Source organism: Oncorhynchus clarkii, chromosome 7 (assembly GCF_045791955.1).
Source record: "Oncorhynchus clarkii lewisi isolate Uvic-CL-2024 chromosome 7, UVic_Ocla_1.0, whole genome shotgun sequence".
NCBI classification, from domain to species: Eukaryota; Metazoa; Chordata; class Actinopteri; order Salmoniformes; family Salmonidae; genus Oncorhynchus; species Oncorhynchus clarkii.
In genome coordinates this window covers 32,771,720-32,792,508 of record NC_092153.1, presented here as the reverse complement: position 1 = coordinate 32,792,508, position 20,789 = coordinate 32,771,720, and the positions used below count along the sequence as shown (strand labels likewise).

Below are 20,789 nucleotides of genomic sequence, written 5' to 3'. Positions count from 1 at the left end.
AACAGAATGCTAATAACACTAGTAATGCTAATGCTAACGCCTACAGGTGTCGGTATTTGGCTATGGAGCCGATCAACATGGGAACTGGCATCACTACTGGGAGGAAAACAAGTACGGCGGCGCGTTTAGGAAAACCGGAGTCCACCATGCTGATTTTGAGATGGAGGTTATCCAAAAGCTTGACACAGAGGGCAAAATTAAGCTGCACAGGAGATGAGAATGAGCAGGGGTGGTGTGTACAGGATGAAGCCATTAGAGTGTAGTGGTCTGGTGGTCAGAGAGAGTCAAATATGTGCCCTGCTCTCTGCAACTAGTGCCTATGAGCAACACAAACAACCAAAACCACAAACGGGAGTCCTCAAACCACAACAAAAACTTGAATCAAGTACATTGCCTTCAGAAACTATTCATACCCCTTGACTTATTCCACATTTTGTTGTGTTACAGCCTCAGAGATCTACAGACAGTTGTGGGATCTTATATAGACAGATGTGTTTCTTTCTAAATCCTGAATTGGCCACAGGTTGACTTCAATCAAGTTGTATTGACATCTCGAGGATGATCAAAAGAAATTGGATGCACTGGATGCACCTGAGCTCAATTTGGATTTTCATAGCAAAACGGTGTGAATACTTACAGTGCCTTCGGGAAGTATTCAGACCCCTTGACTTTTTCCACATTTTGTTACCGCCTTATTCAAAAATGTATTATTTCCCCCCCCCCTCATCAATCTACACACAATACCCCATAATGACAAAGCAAATTTATAAAAAATGAAACTGAAATATTACATTTACGTAAGTATTCAGACCCTTTACTCAGTATTTTGTTGAAACACCTTTGGCAGCGATTACAGCATTGATTATTCTCGGGTATGACGCAACAAGCTTGGCACACCTTTAATGGGGTGTTTCTCCCATTCTTCTCTGCAGATCCTCTCAAGCTCTGTCTTGTTGGATGGGGATCGTTGCTGCACAGCTATTTATGGTCTATCTAGAGATGGTCGATCGGGATCAAGTCCGGGCTCTGGCTGGACCACTTAAGGACATTCAGAGACTTGTCCTAAAGCCACTCCTGCATCTTCTTGGCTGTGTGCGTAGGGTCATGTTCACCCCAGTCTGAGGTCCTGAGTGCTCTGGAGCATGTTTTCATCAACTTTGCTTTGTTCATCTTTACCTTGATCCTGACTACCCTCCCAGTCCCTGCCACTGAAAAACATCCCCACAGCATGCTTCCCGGTAGGGATGGTGTCAGGTTTCCTCCAGATGTGACTATTGGCATTCAGGCCAAATAGAATCTTGTTTCTCATGGTCTAGGAGTCTTTAGGTGCCTTTTGACAAATTCCAAGTGGGCCGTCATGTACCTTTTACTGAGGAGCAAGTCAAGGACATTCAGAGACTTGTCCCAAAGCCCCTCTTGCATTGTCTTGGCTGCGTGCTTAGTGTCCTTGTCCTGTTGGAAGGTGAACTTTTGTCCTAGTATGAGTCCCTGCCACTGAAAAACATCCCCACAGCATGATGCTGCCACCACCATGTTTCACTGTAGGGATATCTTCCAGATGTGACGCTTGGCATTTAGGCTAAAGATTTCAATCTAGGTTTCATCAGACCAGAGAATCTTGTTTATCATGGTCTGATAATCTTTAGGTGCCTTTTGGCATACTCCAAGTGGGCTGTCGTATACCTTTTACTGAGGAGTGGCTTCCGTCTGGCCACTCTACCATAAAGGCCTGATTGGTGGAGTGCTGAAGAGATGGTTGTCCTTCTGGAAGGTTCTCCCATCTCCACAGAGGAACTCTAGAGCTCTGTCAGAGTGACCATCAGGTTCTTGGTCACCTCCCTGACCAAGGCCCTTCTCCCCCGATTGCTCAGTTTGGCCAGACGGGCAGCTCTAGGAAGAGTCTTGGTGGTTCCAAACATCTTCCATTTAAGAATTATGGTGGTCACTGTGTTCTTGGGGACCTTCGATGCTGTAGAATTTTTTTTGTTACCCTTCCCCAGATCTGTGCCTCGACACAATCCTGGCTTGTTTTTGCTCTGACATGCCTTGTCAACTGTCAGACCTTATATAGACAGGTGTGTGACTTTCCAAATCATGTCCAATCAATTGAATGTACCACAGGTGGACTCCAATCAAGTTGTAGAAACATCTCAAGGATGATCAATGGAAACAGGATGCACCTGAGCTCAATTTCGAGTGTCATAGCCAAAGGGCTGAAAACGTATGTATATAAGGTATCTGTTTTTTATGTTTAAGAAATGTGCACAAATATCAAAAAACCTGTTTTCACTTATTATGGGGTATTGTTTATAGATTGGTGAGATTTTTTTTTTTTAATCAGGCTGTAACACAACACAATGTGGAATAAGTCACGGGGTATGAATACTTTCTGAAGTCAATGTAGTTCCTTCCCTGTTCTGTACATGTCGTCATGCTGCACTGAACTAGCCTTATACTGAAGGAACCTTCAAGAACCCGAGGACCTTTGACTGACGGTTAAACCACAACCACAGAAAAAGCATTAAGGACAAAAGCGCTGTGTTTGCGAGAGTGCAAGAACCATATCTACGTAAATTTCTCTTCTTTGTGGGGACATAAAAGGGCAATGTTTGAGTCACATTAATTCAAGCATTTTCACTGCAATGGAACCATAAGGATTGATTTAATAAGGAGTTTTACAGTTTAATGTCTTTTTAGAGACCGTTTTGAGCTGCCATTCGTAGTAAATCTACACCATATTATTTTACAGCTTTCATAATCAGTTCCTGTAATGTACACATTTACAGTATGTTGCCCAGTATTAGGTTGACCCTCATTTTATCTAATAACACGCGCTTTAAACTATGGAAACCTCACTCGTGGGGAGGGGGATGTCCATGCATTTCCATGCGTTGTTTATACGTTCAAACACTGGAATGCTAGATGTAATCTACACCTCGAACAGTTTAACATGATGCACCTCGCACAGTTTAACATGATTCACCACGCACTCTACACACACATGGATTTTTGTATTGTAGATATGTGGTAGTAGAGTATTGGCCTGAGGGAACACACTTAATGTGTTGTGAAAAGTGTTTTGAAATATAATGTAATGTAATGTAATATTTTAAGTTATACATAACTGCCTTAGTGTTGCTGGACCCCAGGAAGAGTACAAAATCCATGTGTATGTGTCTGTGGGGTGAATCATGTTAAACTGTTCCCACACCACAGTTCAAAGTGATCTCATTATTTGTCTACTGGTTTGCGCAAACAAATGCCTGAGATTAGATAAAGATAGCTACGTATGTGGTTGATTGCTGTTACATCTATTTCCGAGATGGACTTGTTGTTTTGAATGTTCTCAAGGCTGGAAATGAGTGGTTTGTTATTTTTCGTAATTATAAAATGAGGATCCTTAATAAATACATATACTAAAATACAAATTAATTATTTTAAAACAGTGTGGTATAATTCTATTTAAAATATTTTACTCTTGGACCATGGTGTGACCCCAAAGACTTCGACATGGAAAAACACATTGAAATATAGGAATACTGAACACTGACTTTAAATAAACCTTACCTTATGAAGCAAATGTGACATGAGCATACTGTACGTATTATTTTGAGTAGTTATCGTCCTTATTGCTCAATGCACTTTCATATTTTACATTTTATTGTCCACATTGACCATTTGTAATGCATTTGTATTTGAAATCCCAAATGTATGTGTGTATCTGTGTGTGAGTGAAAGAAAGTTGAATTTGTGAGTACATATGGTTGAATTTTGTTTGTGTGTGGTTGACTATAATCAAGCTGTGGTGTTATTTTTGTTCATGTTTAATAAAAGCATAATTACCAATTAACACACCACCTCCCTTTAATTCTGAAACATTCTTGCTCTGAAGGGTCAAAATCCTGGCCACCACCAAGTATATTTCTCTAATGCAGGCAGTAGGATCTGCGCATTATTAACTGTGCCTTAGCAACAACCATTATTTGTTTGTACATTTCCTCTTCAGCATGATTTTCCAGCAGCAACAAAGAGTGACAACCAATAGGAAAGGGCTAGATTCAGTCCGTACTGCTAAAGATCCGTGTTATTGCGCTTTTGAAATTTAAGGTAATTTCCAATTGAGCCGACATGCAGCATTTACTGTGAATGTGGTCTACGCGACAACAGGAACATTGCCTTTAAATTTCAATGGCGCTATAGAGTGGATCTCAAGTGCACATTACTGGGCAACCCGTCAGAGAGCGTTGTTATGGTCCTTCAGATTCATACACATTGTTCAAAGGTAAACAACGGAAATGCACATAATTTACTTACTTAGTCCTATTCAATTATCACCAAAATTATCAAATGATCAATAAATAGCCTAATGCATGTCTGGATACTACTGAATGGATTTATTCCAGACAGATTTAAATTGTAATGACCTGGCTAGATCATAAATTAACAAATGTCCGTACAGAAGATTGTGTTTGGCCGTAGCCCACCCCAAATAAACCAAGGAAAACAGTATCAAACAACGGTGACCCATCTCTTGTTAAGACCAGACGTAAAGAGAGAGAACAATGGCTAAGCATGGTCTTAAACTTGCAGTGCTCCCCCCCACCCCCCACCTCCAACCACAAGGATGCCCCGAATCGCTCCACAAGGCCATCACTTTGAGGATGGAGAGAAGTAGTGCGGGTCTTGTGCATACCCAGCCTCTCACACATGGTGGAAAACATGCTGGAGTCAAAGTGGTGTGGTGGGGAATGGCCCAACCACATACACTCCCACCCTCTCCATGGGAGCCCTAACTGGGAACTGAGCATGAGAACGGCCTGGACACATCCCTCTTGTGCTGCCCCAGTAAAAGCCCTGGCGGAGGGTTTTGTGACCCTAAAGTGTCCAGTTCCCACCCCCCCATGAGTGCCCTGGAGCCCAGCCTCCCGCAGAGCTTTAGGTACCACCACCAGCCACCTCACCTCTCCCGTAGCTGGTTCCTTCCATGCCCGCTGTAGCACGCCATAAGCCAGCCGCAGTCTCTCAAACTTGACCACAACCCTTTGGTTGCGAGTGAGAGAGCTGCCACGGCGCTGCCACCTCTTCCCACGGTGGTCTCAGCTGCGCCTCTACCCACTGTAGCACTGGCTGTAAGTCTGTGTCCCGTCCCTGCTGCTGCCCTGATTCAGCCACGTCGACAGTCTGCCGCTGATAGCAGACAGGCCCACTCGACTGACACACTGTGGCCCAGACCCCCTCCTCGGCACACAGCTCTCTCTCATGGCCTCTCTCCGCTCACAGTGGTGGCACCTGTCTGCAGTACAGGGCCGACGGGTCATGGCGTTGGAGTGGCGTGCCCCTGCCCTGTGCACCACTGTGAAGTCGTACGGCTGTGCACCACTGTGCAGACTGTGGAGGACTGTGAAGTCCTCAAACCAGTGTGCAACCTGCCCGTCTGGCTCTTTCAAAGACATGAGCCACTGGAGAGCAGAGTGGTCAGTTCTTACAGTAAAGGGCAGGCCACCCAGGTAGTACTTGAAGTGTTTGATGGAAGCCACAACAGCCAAGAGCTCCTGCCGGGTGACACAGTAGCGGCGCTCATGTTTGTCAAATGTTTTGCTATAGTTCGCCACCACTCTCTCCCCCTCTGGCCCCACTTGGGCAAGCACCCCACCCATGCCCACATTGCTTGCGTCTGTGTCCAGGATAAAGGTGAGGTCAGGGGGGGTGAGCACGGGGGCCTCGATCAGTGCACGTTTGAGGGTGTTGAAGGTCTCCTTGCACTCCACTGTCCAAGTGAAGGCCTTGTCCCTCAGGGGAGCAGCGACGCTTGAGAAGCCCCGTACAAACCTCCTGTAGTACGAGGCCAGGCCCAGGAAACTCTTCAGCTGTTGCTGTTGCTGTTGCTGGATGGTGGGGGTGGGCCCGTCTCGGATAGCTCCCACTTTGTCCTCTATGGTGCTGATACCCTCCTCCCCACATAATGGCCAGTGAAATGGCACTTCTTGTGGGTAGAGCTTCAGGCCTGCGGCAGCCAGCCTCTCCAGCGCATTCCCCCCCCCTGTTTTTCTGCTGCTCGGGGTCAAGACCAACACAGTTCCTCCCCCTTATTTCCCTCACTGCAGACAGTGTCCTCTCCCTGGGCTAGCGGAGGGATGTGTTATGGAGGTAGCTGGGGGAATGTAACACACAGCCGTAGGTGACAAAGGGGCTTGGGAAAAAGTCCCACACAGATGTAGGGAGGGGGGGGGGGGCATGGTGACTGCCGGCTTCAGTGTGCCCCCATTTAGGTCTAACTGGCAGTCTGTGCTCCTAAGAAAGTCCAACCCCAGGATACAAGGGTCCTTTTTTCTCAGAGCTCTTCACTCTCTTTCATACACATGCATTGAGTGATTGTGTAGAGGTGTGTGTGTAGATACGTCCTTTCCAGTCACAACTTGTGGACTTGGTGTGTTTACGGACATATTCAATCACTCCCTATCTCAGTCTGCTGTCCCCACATGCTTCAAGATGGCCACCATTGTTCCTGTACCCAAGAAGACGAAGATAAGAGACTGCCTCATAGCAGTCTCTTCTGTGAGCTTTGAGAGACTAGTCAAGGGTCATATCACCTCTACCTTACCGGCTACGCTAGACCCACTACAGTTTGCATTTCGCCCCAACAGGTCCACAGCCCCCTCCTGTACTCCCTGTTTACCAACGACTGCGTGGCCATGCACGCCTCCAACTCAATCATCAAGTTTGCAGACGACACAACAGTAGTGGGCTTGATTACCAACAACAACGAGACAGTCTACAGGGAGGAGGTGAGGGCACTCGGAGTGTGGTGTAGGGAAAATAACCTCTCACTCATCATCAACAAAACACAGGAGATGATTGTGGACTTTAGGAAACAGCAGAGGGAGCACCCCCCTATTCACATCGAAAGGACAGCAGTGGAGAAGGTCGAAATAGTTCCTTGGCGTTCACATCACAGACAAACTGAAATGTTCCACCCACACAGACAGTGTTGTGAAGAAGGTGCAACAGCGTCTCTTCAACCTCAGGAGGCTAAAGAAATTAGGCTTTTCACCCAAAACCTTGACAAACTCTTACAGATGCACAATCGAGAGCATCCTGTCGGGCTGTATCACAGCCTGGCATGGCAACTGCACCGCCCTCAACCGCAAGGCTCTCCAAAGGGTGGTGCAGTCTGCACAACGCATCACCGGGGGCAAACTACCTGCCCTCCATGACACTAACAGCATCCGATGTCACAGGAAGACCAAAAAGATCATCAAGGACAACAACCATCTGAATCACTGCCTGTTCACACCGCTACCATCCAGAAGGTGAGGTCAGTACAGGTGCATCAAAGTTGGGACAGAGAGGCTGAAAAACAGCTTCTATCTCAAGGCCATCAGACTGTTAAACAGCCACCACTAACATTGAGTGGCTGCTGCCAACATACTGACTCAACTCCAGCCACTTTAATATTGGAAAAATGTATGTAAAAAATGTATCACTAGCCACTTTAATTAAACAATGCCACTTAATATAATGTTTACATAGCCTACATTACTCATCTCATATGTACAGTGGGGCAAAAAAGTATTTAGTCAGCCACCAATTGTGCAAGTTCTCCCACTTAAAAAGATGAGAGAGGCCTGTAATTTTCATCATAGGTACACTTCAACTATGACAGACAAAATGAGAAAAAAAATCCAGAGAATCACATTGTAGGATTTTTAATGAATGTATTTGCAAATTATGGTGGAAAATAAGTATTTGGACACCTACAAACCAGCAAGATTTCTGGCTCTCACAGACCTGTAACTTCTTTAATAAGAGGCTCCTCTGTCCTCCACTCGTTACCTGTATTAATGGCGCCTGTTTGAACTTGTTATCACTATAAAATGTCCACAACCTCAAATAGTCACACTCCAAACTCCACTATGGCCAAGACCAAAGAGCTGTCAAAGGACACCAGAAACAAAATTGTACACCTGCACCAGGCTGGGAAGACTGAATCTGCAATAGGTAAGCAGCTTGGTTTGAAGAAATCAACTGTGGGAGCAATTATTAGGAAATGGAAGACGTTATTGTTATGTTATTGTTGGATCTAATTTTAATAGCTAGCATTTCAATAGCCATAATAAATAGATATGGAGACAACAGACAACCTCCTCTTTAAAGCTCAATACTTTCAGAGAAGTAACCATTATTTAGTATTTTACATCTTTGGTTGCTGTACAGGGTAGTACGTTGGTCGTTGAAGATATCCCTCTAGTGGTGTGGGGACTGTGCTTTGGCAAAGTGGGTGAGGTTATATCCTGCCTGGTTAGCTCTGTCCGGGGGTATCATCGGATGGGGCCACAGTGTCTCTCAACCCCTCCTATCTCAGCCTCCAGTAATTATGCTGCAATAGTTTGTGTCGGCTAGGGTCAGTCCGTTATATCTGGAGTACGAATGAGTTCAGTCATTTCAGCCACCCATGCAGGCTTTCCGGCTCTGGGCTGCTCTGCACCACAGCCCGCACAGTGGGTGTGTCTCCATGCACCCCCACCGAAACCCCAGCTGAAGCCCCAGCCCACACGAGCTCCCTCTCCAAAGAAATCTCCAAGGCTTTCAGCAATGACTCAGGAAGAGTCAGCTGGGTCTGTTTGTGCAGTTTCGTAGGACAGAGCGCCTGTATGAACTGGTCCCGAAAAGCCATTACACTACATAACACAACACTAAACAATACATTAACTGCACTATAATGGTGACAAACGGTGCCCACAAACTGTTAGTTCCAACATTAGTCCCAACACCTTACCACTGCTACTCCTGGCTATCAGCAGAGCCTTGTCTGGTTCATTCAGCCTCATTTACTGCCTTTTAAAAATACATAGCTGATATGGCTAACCGGGTGAAACAAATGTGGTTTCTACTGACAATTGAGATGTACATGGCATAAGGGGACAACAAGCGGACAAAAGGCAATCCGTAATTTCGATTAAGACATTAATGAGCTAGCGACGATGGACGTACTCAATATAACTATTTGTTCAGCACTTTTGAAAAGTATAGTGACAGAATTCAGAACATGGGCCGTTCTTACAGTGCATTCCCTGTACACCAAGTCAGAACCATAGGATAAATAAAGGGGGCATATAAGCAGACAATGAAAGCTATTACAATATTCAATAATTACATTTCTCTAAAACGGGTTATAGGCTACATGCGCACCACAAGTTGGAACAGTAGGGAAAATTAGGAGGTTAAAATAGACCAAATTATTTGGGTGAGGCACATTGAAGTCCTTTTGGGTCTTTGAGTGTCAAAAAAGATACACATCAAAAAACAGTTTTTAAATAAGCTTTTAGTATGACATAAATACACAATTCTATTATAGAATGTTGTGTGTGCTGAATTTGGCCATATTCATCCCCTGCCTCCTCCTTCACTTTCGGATTCCCTCATAGCATTTTCAACCCCCCTTCTCCATGTAACGTTCGCTAGCCACGGTAGTCAGCTAGCTAGTTGGCTAACTTTTATCTAAGTTTTTACTTCTGACACCAATGTAAGGACCTGGCTAGATAATAAATTAACAAATGTCCAGACAGAGGATTGCGTTTACGAATTCCCGGTTCATTACTCAACACAGGCTACTGTTTGGCCGTAGCCGACCCCAAATACCAAGGAAAACAGTATCAAATTACGCTGCGCCTTGGTCTCCTTCAAACAACGTACGTTACAGTCAAACATATACAGTCCGTGTACCAGGTTAACATTGGGTTTTTTCAGTACATTCCTCATCAAAAATAATTTACGTGTTCAACCAAAACTCGGACAATAGAAACTTCAGAATTTTTTATTTGTGTGCCCTTTAAGGTGCAACCTTTCTAACCTGTGAAAAACCCACTAAAACCAAATAAACAAATGCAACACAATAAATCAAATACGGTATTAACATCACTAACAAATATTCAGAATGTCTTTGATTGTCTCCAACCCCCCTCCAGGTGTCGCCCATCTTCCCCGTTATCCCCTGTATTTATACCTATGTTCTCTGTTTGTCTGTTGTCAGTTCATCTTGTTTGTCAAGTCAACCAGTGTTTTTTGTCTCAGCTCCTGCTTTCCCAGTCTCTCTTTTTCTCGCCCTCCTGGTTTTGACCCTTTCCTGTCCTGACTCTGAGCCCGCCTGCCTGACCACTCTGCTTGCCCCTGACCCTGACTGAGCCTGCCTGTCGACCTGTATCATTAGCCCCAATACTAGAGCCTCTTTCTGCCCACAACTTCAATCCATCGCAGTTGTAGCCTTGTTTTATCATGCAATATTTAACACTCATGTTATTGATTATGATCATGGTCATAGCTCTATCGCAATTGCCGATAAGCTGCTATTAGAATGCATTAGATGTAGGTAACAGGCCCTTTTGATTAGTCTACAGTTCATAAAACAAACACTTGCCATTGTTGACAAGCATATACAGTATTCAGTTCATATCCATATTATTCATATTTAAATCAGTGATTGAAATTACAACATTCTCAGTAGCCTATTCTATCAGGCACACAAAAAACATCTTACCTCAAAATCGCCTCGCTATTCATGTTGAATAAATGTGCCTTTCAATTTGAACCAAGCAAGCTGCTAAAACGTTCAGTTTACATCAAAAACAAACACTGGCTTCTGTATCTAGCTAAGAAAATCATGGCAATAGTTGAATTACATTTAGAAACCCAGATTTTAGTCAGTAACATAGACCCAATGCTATTGAAATGACAAGTAATCCCGCAAATAACCCAATTATAATGGTTTGTAGTCTTAACATCTGGCACATAACACAGACACAATTACCAGAAATTAGCCTTAAAGTTCGTCCAAGTGTTTCTTTGCAAATATTTCACATGCCCAATGTGGATTTAGTAGTCAACGAGTTGAATCGACATTCATTGATTTGGAAACAGATCTGTTGAGGTCAATAAAAGCAGATTATATTTTCCCTTGAGACGTAATGAAATTCCTTTATTACATCACATTTTCTTCGCAATGACTATTCATTTGTTAGAACCCCTAATTGTTTTTTTTTTACGTTGTTACAAGTTACATCTACATTACTTGTTAATTCTCCCTAACTCTTACAGCGGGAAAAAAACTAACATTTTCAGGCCGTGTGGGCTGTTTTATTTAAATGTATTTAAATTTAAATGTGGAAATCCAAATGATCCATAAAGGGACCAACCCAGAATACGTTTTTCACGTACATTTACGTTTGGGTGTGCACGTTTGTATATTATTATTATTTCCATTATTACTTCATCAAATCTCCAGTAATCAAATATATTCACATTCAATTTGTATTTTTTCTTATCTTCACAGAATCCATATATAACGATAGAAATCTTAGGTACTCACATCAACCACTCGGTGTGCATTTCCTACGACTCTCCATCGCCTCAAAGCAGCTCTGCCAACATACTCCCAGGGGAACCTAAGAACCCGTCCGGTCTTCAAGGACTCTCTAGCCTCTCAGAAAAGCATATAATTACCGCTACCTCCCATACATATAAAATTAACATCCCGCGCTCAATAACACCCCGGGCTATTCTATGATGGGCAGTGATGGACGGAACCCCAAGATAACTTTATATATCCAAACGTATTATCCAAATTTAACTCAGTTTATTATACACATTTCAATATCTCAAACTTCAGATGAACACATTTCCACAACTCTCATATCACAATTCACACAGCACTGTTCCCAAAACACATTTAATCAAAGTTGTTTTCTATAATATTTTTTATAACCTGCACGAATATTTTCGAATTTCTATCTCAGGGTTAGTTCCTGGAATAACGCAACTCATACATTTACATCTTACAATACTAACCCATGGTATTGCAATGAATCACGGCAATACCATGTAGAATAATTTCTTACTTTAGGATAATATGATCACAACTTCCTATTTATTATGACAATTCAAATCAGGACCTCTTAACCTTAAAACGGCAGTACCTTCAGGACTCCGCATCTCTTATTTCTAAAATGGGGTTTGTTTAAAACAATTACAGGTGCACCTTACTGTCTTATACTATATCATTGTAATGCATTCCCCTAATATTTCTTTAGGGCTTTTGAGTCCACACAGGTCTATAGCCCACACAGGACTTTCTCTTTTAGGCCTTAACTAGTCTAGGTATACATCTGGTACACACAGCTTTGGATGTCATCCGCCTACAGGTTCTAGTTATACATCCGGTACACACAGCTTTGGATGTTCACGTTAATAAATGATCTTAACTAGTTCACACAGGTTTGGGTGCTAACGGTAAATGATCTTAACTAGTTCACACAGATTCTAGTCTTCATCCGATACACACAGATTTGGATGTCCCTTGGAACTCAATGTTCTCTAAAAAAATATAATAATTGTTTTCAAGAAATGTCAGTCTCACCCTATTTATCGGTCTCTGTTCGAAATGATGTATCCATTCCGCTGACCCTCCCAGCCAGGCGGGGATCCGATCGGCTCCGTCTAGTGGAGTATGGCTTCCACGGCTGCATCTAATGCAACTCCATGCACGGTTAACCTGGATTTCCCCGGGAACTACCAGCAAAACTAAGATTGTCATTCCCTTATTGTCGCCAAATATTGTCGTAGAATATTTCTGATTCAAAGGAGAGAAACTTTTAGATTTCTTCAAACAATCATACTTTAATATCGATTAATTGGTCGATACCACACTGAAGTGTGATGTCGAGAGCTCAATGAGCAGAACTGAGCCACAGCATTTTATAGCAAAGTACATCCTGCTGAATGTTCATGACAAACAACAGATGTATAGACTTATACAAAGGTACATTGTGATATCAAGCAACAGACAGCAATATTTACATTGTGCCAGGGTTCTGTCTCTAGGTCATTTAACCCTATATAAACAAGCAGTATCTTCTAAGTGTCACACCCCTTAGTCAGTCAATGGAATGCAGGCTGTAGGTTCTATCACCAAGCCATCATAAATCAATAACTAGCGCCAAGCCCCAGATGCCCTACTCAGTCCCACAGACACAGATGAGACTGTACTGAGAAACCTTATTTGATGCATAAACAGTATTAAAACATAATCTTGTAATTTTTCTACAATAATCGTATTCTGAGAAATTCTACAGATCCATTACGATACTCTTTTGTCCAAGTACTCGGCACACCCCTAACAGGAACATTTCCTTGAATAGGTGCATTGCGGATAAAGCTTGATCATGGTTTATAGAGAGAGTCTAACGGACCAATGGATTTGTTTCCCTGTGGGTCCTGCTTTTTATTTTACATCCATCAACACTAAACATAACAATTACATTTTAGAAAAAACAATGGCAACACTAGCTATTCTCTCATGGAATTTGAAAGGAATTAATAGTCCTATCAAACGTTCCAGCTGTCTTGATATTCCAGCAAAAAAACAAGGATTGGTACAAACTGGCTGCTTTTTCATCAGCCTAAAAAAACTGTGTGTAATCAGAATAATACATAAGAAACTCAATCACCATCCTCTTAAGGATCGGACCCTTTTTAGCAATTTCCGCCTAAAATGACATACCCAAATCTAGCTGCCTGTAGCTCAGCTCTGATATGCATATTCTTAATACCATTTTAAAGGAAACACTTTGAAGTTTGTGGAAATGTGAAATTCATGTAGGAGAATAACACATTAGATCTGGTAAAAGATAATACCATTTTTTTTCATCTTTGAAATGCAGGAGAAAGGCCATACATTCAGATAGGAGTCCAAGTGTAATTTAGATTTTGGCCACAAGATGTCAGCAGTGGGTGTGCAAAGTTTCAAACTGATCCAGTGAAGAATTACATCACAACACAGTATTTTGAATGAAGTCTGCCAGGAGTTTGCCCAGATGTGCGGAATTGGTCAATTGATACATTATCAAGTACATAACTACAGAGAACATACAAAATGCTATGGTAATACAAAATGTAAGTTTACACACTCCCAGGAATTTCAGACATGATGGATAAAAAGCTCAGTTGTCCTGAGTCTGCACAACTCTGCCAGGACCTAGGATCAAGGGAGACACTCAAGTGTTTTAGTACTATATCGCTTGACACAATGATGAAAGTAATCATGGCCTCTAAACCTTCAAGCTGCATACTGGACCCTATTCCAACTGAACTACTGAAAGAGCTGCTTCCTGTGCTTGGCCCTCCTATGTTGAACATAATAAACAGCTCTCTATCCACTGGATGTGTACCAAACTCACTAAAAGTGGCAGTAATAAAGCCTCTCTTGAAAAAGCAAAACCTTGACCCAGAAAATATATTTTTTAACTATTGGACTGTATCAAATCTCCCATTCCTCCCAAAAATTGTAGAAAAAGCTATTGTGCAGTAACTCACTGCCTTCCTGAAGACAAACAATGTATACGAAATGCTTCAGTCTGGTTTTAGACCCCATCATAGCACTGAGACTGCACTTGTGAAGGTGGTAACTTACCTTTTAATGGCGTCAGACCGAGGCTCTGCATCTGTCCTCGTGCTCCTAGACCTTAGTGCTGCTTTTGATACCATCGATCACCACATTCTTTTGGAGAGACAGGAAACCCAAATTGGTCTACACGGACAAGTTCTGGTCTGGTTTAGATCTTATCTGTCGGAAAGATATCAGTTTGTCTCTGTGAATGGTTTGTCCTCTGACAAATCAACGGTACATTTCAGCTGGAGGCAGGGCTTTCTCCTATAGAGCTCTGTGTGAGACGCAGGCTCGGTCTCAACCTTTAAAAGCGAGGACCAAGAAGGCAGAAACACTTTCCTTAAATGTTTCCATAATAGAAAGAAAATTGCCTTTATTAATGTGTGTGCTCCAAATTCAAATGATCCTAAATTGTTTTATTCTCTGAACTGGATATTGATAGAATTAACTTAATTCCAACTGGTTATTGGGATATGAACGCCTTTCTGGACATGCGGGACAAATCTAATAAGACCAACTACAATCCACAGGCAACCAAGGTTCTCCAACATATACTCTCCAATTACCACCTCATTGATACCTGGCGAGCTCATAACCCTAAAGCAAAATAATACACGTTTTATTCAAACAGGCACAAAACATTCTCCCGAATGTATTTTGTATTATTATCGGCTCCTGTATTTCCTTCATCAAGAAAGTATTTTTGATTAACAAAAATTCAGTCGATGATCCTTGGATTTTATGAGACGCCATCAAAGGTTTTATTAAAAACAATGCCACTGCATTTGCATCTGGAATGAATAAATCACTATTAAAGAAGATATCAGTATTGGAAAAGTTGTTAATGACGTAAGAGCCTTCTCAACAAACACACATTTCAAACCAGGTAGAGTATACTTTCTACAAAGTCAAGACACAACTAAATCTACTGATAAGACAGAGCAGAATTTGCCATCCACTGAGTTAGACTAAAACACCGTAATGATAAATTAGCAGATATTGCAACTATTGAATTGGAATCAAGTGAATTTGCATTTATATTCATTAAGGATCCCCTGACAGCAGCTACTCTTCCTGGGGACCAGCAACATTAAGACAGTTATATAGAATACCAAATATTACATTTCACAACACTTTTCACAACACATTGTGTTCCCTCAGGCCGCTACTCTACTATCCCTTATCTACAATACAAAATCTATGTGTACGTGTGTGTAGTGCGTGTCTTATCATGTGTATGTATGTCTGTGCCTGTATGTATCTCTTCACCGTCCCTGCTGCTCCATGAGGTGTATTTGTGTCTGTTTTTTTCCCATCTGATTCTACTACATTAGTTACCTGATGTGGAATAGAGTTCCCTGTAGGCATGGCTCTATGTAGTACTGTGCGACTCCCAGTGTGCTCTTGACTTTGGGATTGTGAAGACTTTTTGTGGCATGTCTTGTGGGGTATGCATTGGTGTCCAAGCTGTGTGCTAGTAGTTTAAACAGACACCTCAAAGCGTTCAGCATGTCAACAATTCTTACAAAAACAAGTAGTGATGAAGTCAATCCCTCACCACTTTGAACCATGAGAGATTTACATGCATATTATTAATAACGTTAGCTCTCTGTGTACATTTAAGTGCCAGCCGTGCTGCCCTGTTCTGAGCTAATTGTAATTTGAGGTCCCTCTTTGTGGCACCTGACCACATGACTGAACAGTAGTCCAGGTGCGACAAAACTAGAGCCTTGTTGATAGTGTTAAAAAGGCAGAGCAGCGCTTTATTATGGACAGCCTTCTCCCCATCTTAGCTACTTTATCAACATGTTTTTACCATGACAGGGTTACTTCAAGCAGTCACCTCAACTTGCTCAATTTCCAAATAACTTATTACAAGATTTAGTTGCGGTTTAGGGTTTAGTGAATGATTTGTCCCAAATACAATGGTTTTAGTTTTTGAAAAATTAAGGACTAACTTATTCCTTGCCACCATTCTGAAACTAACTGCAGCTCTTTGTTAAGTGTTGCAGTGATTTCGCTGTAGTAGCTGTCATGTATAGTGTTGAGTCATCCGCATACATAGACACACCGGCTTTACTCAAGGCCAGTGGCATGTCATTAGTAAAGAATGAAAAAAGTAAAGGGCCTCGACAGCTGCCCTGATGAATTCCTGATTTCTCCTGGATTTTTTTTAAGAGGCTTCCATTAAATAACACCCTCTGTGTTCTGTTAGACAAGTAACTCTTAATCCACAATATAGCAGGTGTTAAACCATAACACATGTTTTTCCAGCAGCAGACTAGGATTGATCATGTTAAAAGTAGCACTGAAGTCTAACAAAACAGCTCCCACAATCGTCTTATCATCTATTTCTCTCAACCAATCATCAGCCATTTGTGTAAGTGCCATGCTTGTTGAATGTCCTTCCCTATAAGCATGCTGAAAGTATGTTGTCAATTTGTTTACAGTAAAATAGCATTTTACATGGTCAAACACAATTTTCCCTAAGGGCTGATTTGTTGGCTATTTGAGGCTGTAAAGGGGGCTTTACTCTTCTTGGGTAGCGGAATTACTTTTCCTTCACAACAGGCCTGAGGGCACATACTTTCTAGTAGGCTTAGATTGAATATATGGCAAAAAGGAGTGGCAATATCATCTGCTATTATCCTCAGTAAATTTCCATCCAAGTTGTCAGAACCCGGTGGCTTGTCATTGTTGATAGACAAATAATTTTTCACCTCTTCCACCCTCAATTTACAGAATTCAAAATTACAACGCTTGTCTTTCATAATTTGATCCGTTAAACTTGGATGTGTAGTGTCAGCGTTTGTTGCTGGTATGTCATGCCTTAGTTTGCTTGCTAATGAAAAAAATCATTAAAGTAATTGGCAATAGTGGGTTTTGTGATGAATGAGCCATCTGATTCAATGAATTACTATCAGAACCCAAAATTAATCAACAAAAGATTCTCCCGTTTTTATAAAGAATTGTACATCTCTGATTGTAAATCCACACCAAGCCAGACGAGTCGTTTTTAAAAGAAATACGCACTCCTCCTCTCAACTGAGGAAGCCTGCTTGCTGGGAGCACAAATCTCTCTCCATAACCTCAAAAAGGGCATTGGATAACATGAATAAAGGCATTTCATCTGGTTGGAAGGGTATTCCTCCTGAGGTTTATTTAACATTTTCAAACAAATTAGGTCCACTGTTACTTGAAATTATTAACACAGCCATTCACAACGGTTCATTTGGAAGGAATGTAAATGCAACACTAATTTCGCTTTTATAAAAGAAAAAAGGTAAGGATGCAACCCAGTGTTCTCACGATCGCCCCCTAGCATTGATAAACAAACTTGTTTTATTTATTATGTCGTCCCGTACCGAAACGTTTATATATTTTTAATATTTACAAATATTTATTTAAAATGATGGCCTACCCCGGCCAAACCCGGACAACGCTGGGTCAATTACGGCCGGATGTGATACAGCCTGGCAACTTACTTTGCCAAGTTGAATCATCCATGCCAAAGCCGGTTTGTTAAACTATTACACCAATATCTCTCAACTCTATGGATCACATCATCTCATTATACACTGACAATATCTTACTTTATCTAGACAATATATCTCAATCCCTCCCAAATGCTTTTAAAATCTTAGACAAATTTAGCTCCATCTCAAGTTATAAAATAAACCTACTGCTTCTCAAGACACCGATGGAGGACTCCATATCTACTTATGGAATCACAATCGTTTCCCATTTTAAATATTTGGGAGTAGATATATTTCCTTCCTTATATACAACCAGAAACTTTAACAGAACGCTGAATTCAATAGACCTCAGTAGACGGACTAACATCCCAGTTGTTTTAATACTAGAACCGATTGGCCTTTCAGCCTATAAGTACCCGTCAGAGAACGTTGAGAACGTTGTTGGGCGTCCCATTTACCATACACATCGGATGCAAATCAAACCGCAAGGTGTGCAAACATAAGCACTAAGGCTTGATAAATTGTGCTTAAACAATTGTAAAGCATGACTTGTATGAAGAAATATTTGTGGAAATATATTATTGTAAAAATAAAACAATAGTTATTTGTTTAGATAGTCAATGATATATTTTGTATAATTCTACAAGGTCCTATTAAACATGCAGGCCTAAAGCCAATTTTCGACACATCCTGACCAATGACGTATCAACATTCTAACAGTCTAATAAATATATTTCATACATGCTATGGGAAAAATAATAATTTAGTTGTGTTTATAAAGGTCTTAGGTAACATTAGAAAACTAAAAATGTATTATTTCAAATAACATAGCATGTATTAGTTTGTTACTCTATGGCTATAAGTATAAAAAAAAAACACTAGGTCAGAAGTCCATTATAATTTCATTTTGCCAGGTCTAAAGAAACATGTGGAAATAAGAAAAAGTGTTTAAAAGATAACAGAATAGCGAATTTTACATTTATTATGTTGGTCTGCTTAGTAGCCAGAGCAATGCTGCCACACAAGCGGTCATGCTCTAAACGCATGGACAGCGCAGATACTCTTGAAAAAAGTGACATTTGGAAATAGAGCTGAGAACTATTTGACAAAGGTAAGTGTTAGAAACTGCAGAATATGCTCTCTCTCATACTATATGGAAATCAAAAAGTTACCTGCATGTGACTGAAGGAGGATTTGATAAAGTGCATTACAAGATGCACCCCTCTCTTCATGTGCGATTTGACAACTGATAATACTGTCAGTCAGACTATTGCCAATTTAATCTTGTCTATAGGCAAACTCTTATGTGTGGAATTAGTTTTGGTATAGCGTAGGTGTAGTTTCGATGAGCCGGCTGCGCAGGCTGAATGGCATCTTTTGTTTCCCCTTGATCATCAACTTCGATAACACGAGTCAAGGATATGTTTTGCATTATTCTAAAGGACTACTGCAACACGTGCCATGTTTTAATTTCTACCTTACAATACATTTGATTAGTAATAGTTTTAGTAAATAAAACAGTCCAGTAATAGCTTATTTTTACAAAGTAAAACGTAAAAGAAATAAAATAAAATATAATTATTTGCTATAAACATAAGTGCTAACGCTGATAAATAGGCATAACAAACTCATTACACTGTTGTATTTCTAAATTAAAACAATCACTTCACGTTCCTCATCATTCAGTTAGGCTTAATTTAAATTCAATTGTGAAGTAACTTGCACAATTAACATCCATTCGTCATTCATTCAGTGAGGAGAGAGAGACGCTTTACCAACGTCCTAGTGCATTGTCTTGGCATGTTAAATTGATAATAGGTGTGAAGAAATCAGGTGAAAAGGCTCCACATACTTTTTTTTGCTCAACTGTCAAAATTTTGAAATCACAATGTAAAATACAAACATTTAGGAAAAGTCAGGGAAGGAGCAGGACATAGGTTATTTGGGAGGTGATTTAAAAAAAAATGAGCGTACGAAATCAAACGTCAGTGTTCTATGATGGTTCTAGTGTTAGTCGGCAGAATATCTATTGTCAAAATAAATATATATTGCCACGGCTGAATTTCTGTAGGTCAATGCTTCTCTTGTCTCCCCCTTCTGGCTATTGTGTGGTTTCGGAATGTATATGGCAAGGTAAGCGATCCCGGATAAAATGAACAAACTTACAAAGAGGAAGAGGTGGTCTTCACTGATATATGATACATCCCTTAACTATTCTTTGGTCCCATTATTGCTCACACAATCTCTATTTGTCGCAACATTTTGAAACATTGTATACTGAACAAAAATCTAAACATAACAATTTACAGTTCATATAAGATAAATCTGTCAATTGAAATTAATTAATTAGGCCCTAATCTATGGATTTCACATGACTGGGCAGGAGCGCAGCCATGGGTGGGCCTGGGAGGGCATAGGCCCACTTGGAAGCCAGGTTCAACCACTGGGTAGCCAGGCCCAGCCAACTAGATAGTTTTTTTTCCCACAAAATATTTATTACAGACAGAATTACTGCTCAGCACACCACCCTCCCCCCTCTGATGATGCCGCAGGTGAAGAAGCCGGATGTGGAGGTCCTGGGCTGGTGTGGTTACACGTGGTCTGCGGTTGTGAGGCCGGTTGGACATACTGCCATATTATCTAAAACGATGTTGGAGTCGGTTTATGATAGAGAAATTAACATTAAATTATCTGGAAACAGGTATGGTGGACGTTCCTGCATTCAGCATGCCAATTGCACGTGGCATTGTGTTAAAACTGCACATTTTAGAGTGGTCTTTTATTGTCCCCTGCACAAGGTGCGCCTGTGTAGTGATGTTTAATCAGCTTCTTTATGGATTATCTTGACAAAGGATAAAATAGGTCACTAACAGGGA

At 41.2% G+C, this 20,789-nt stretch overlaps 1 protein-coding gene across 6 annotated transcripts in view; it reads left to right on the top strand.

Annotated features, from left to right (window-relative positions):
* LOC139413203 (CMP-N-acetylneuraminate-beta-galactosamide-alpha-2,3-sialyltransferase 2-like) overlaps window positions 1-3,852 on the top strand; it is a 35,729-nt gene extending 31,877 nt beyond the window's left edge. For 4 of the 6 annotated variants that reach the window (XM_071160318.1, XM_071160317.1, XM_071160316.1 and 1 more), the window contains one exon: window positions 47-3,850. In XM_071160318.1, coding sequence (XP_071016419.1) covers window positions 47-217 — 171 coding nt within the window. In that variant the 3' untranslated portion in view covers window positions 218-3,850. Of the gene's footprint in view, window positions 1-46 lie in introns of all 6 variants that reach the window. The other 2 variants (XM_071160314.1, XM_071160319.1) reach the window with 2 other exon arrangements.
* Window positions 3,853-20,789: the final 16,937 nt, after the last annotated feature.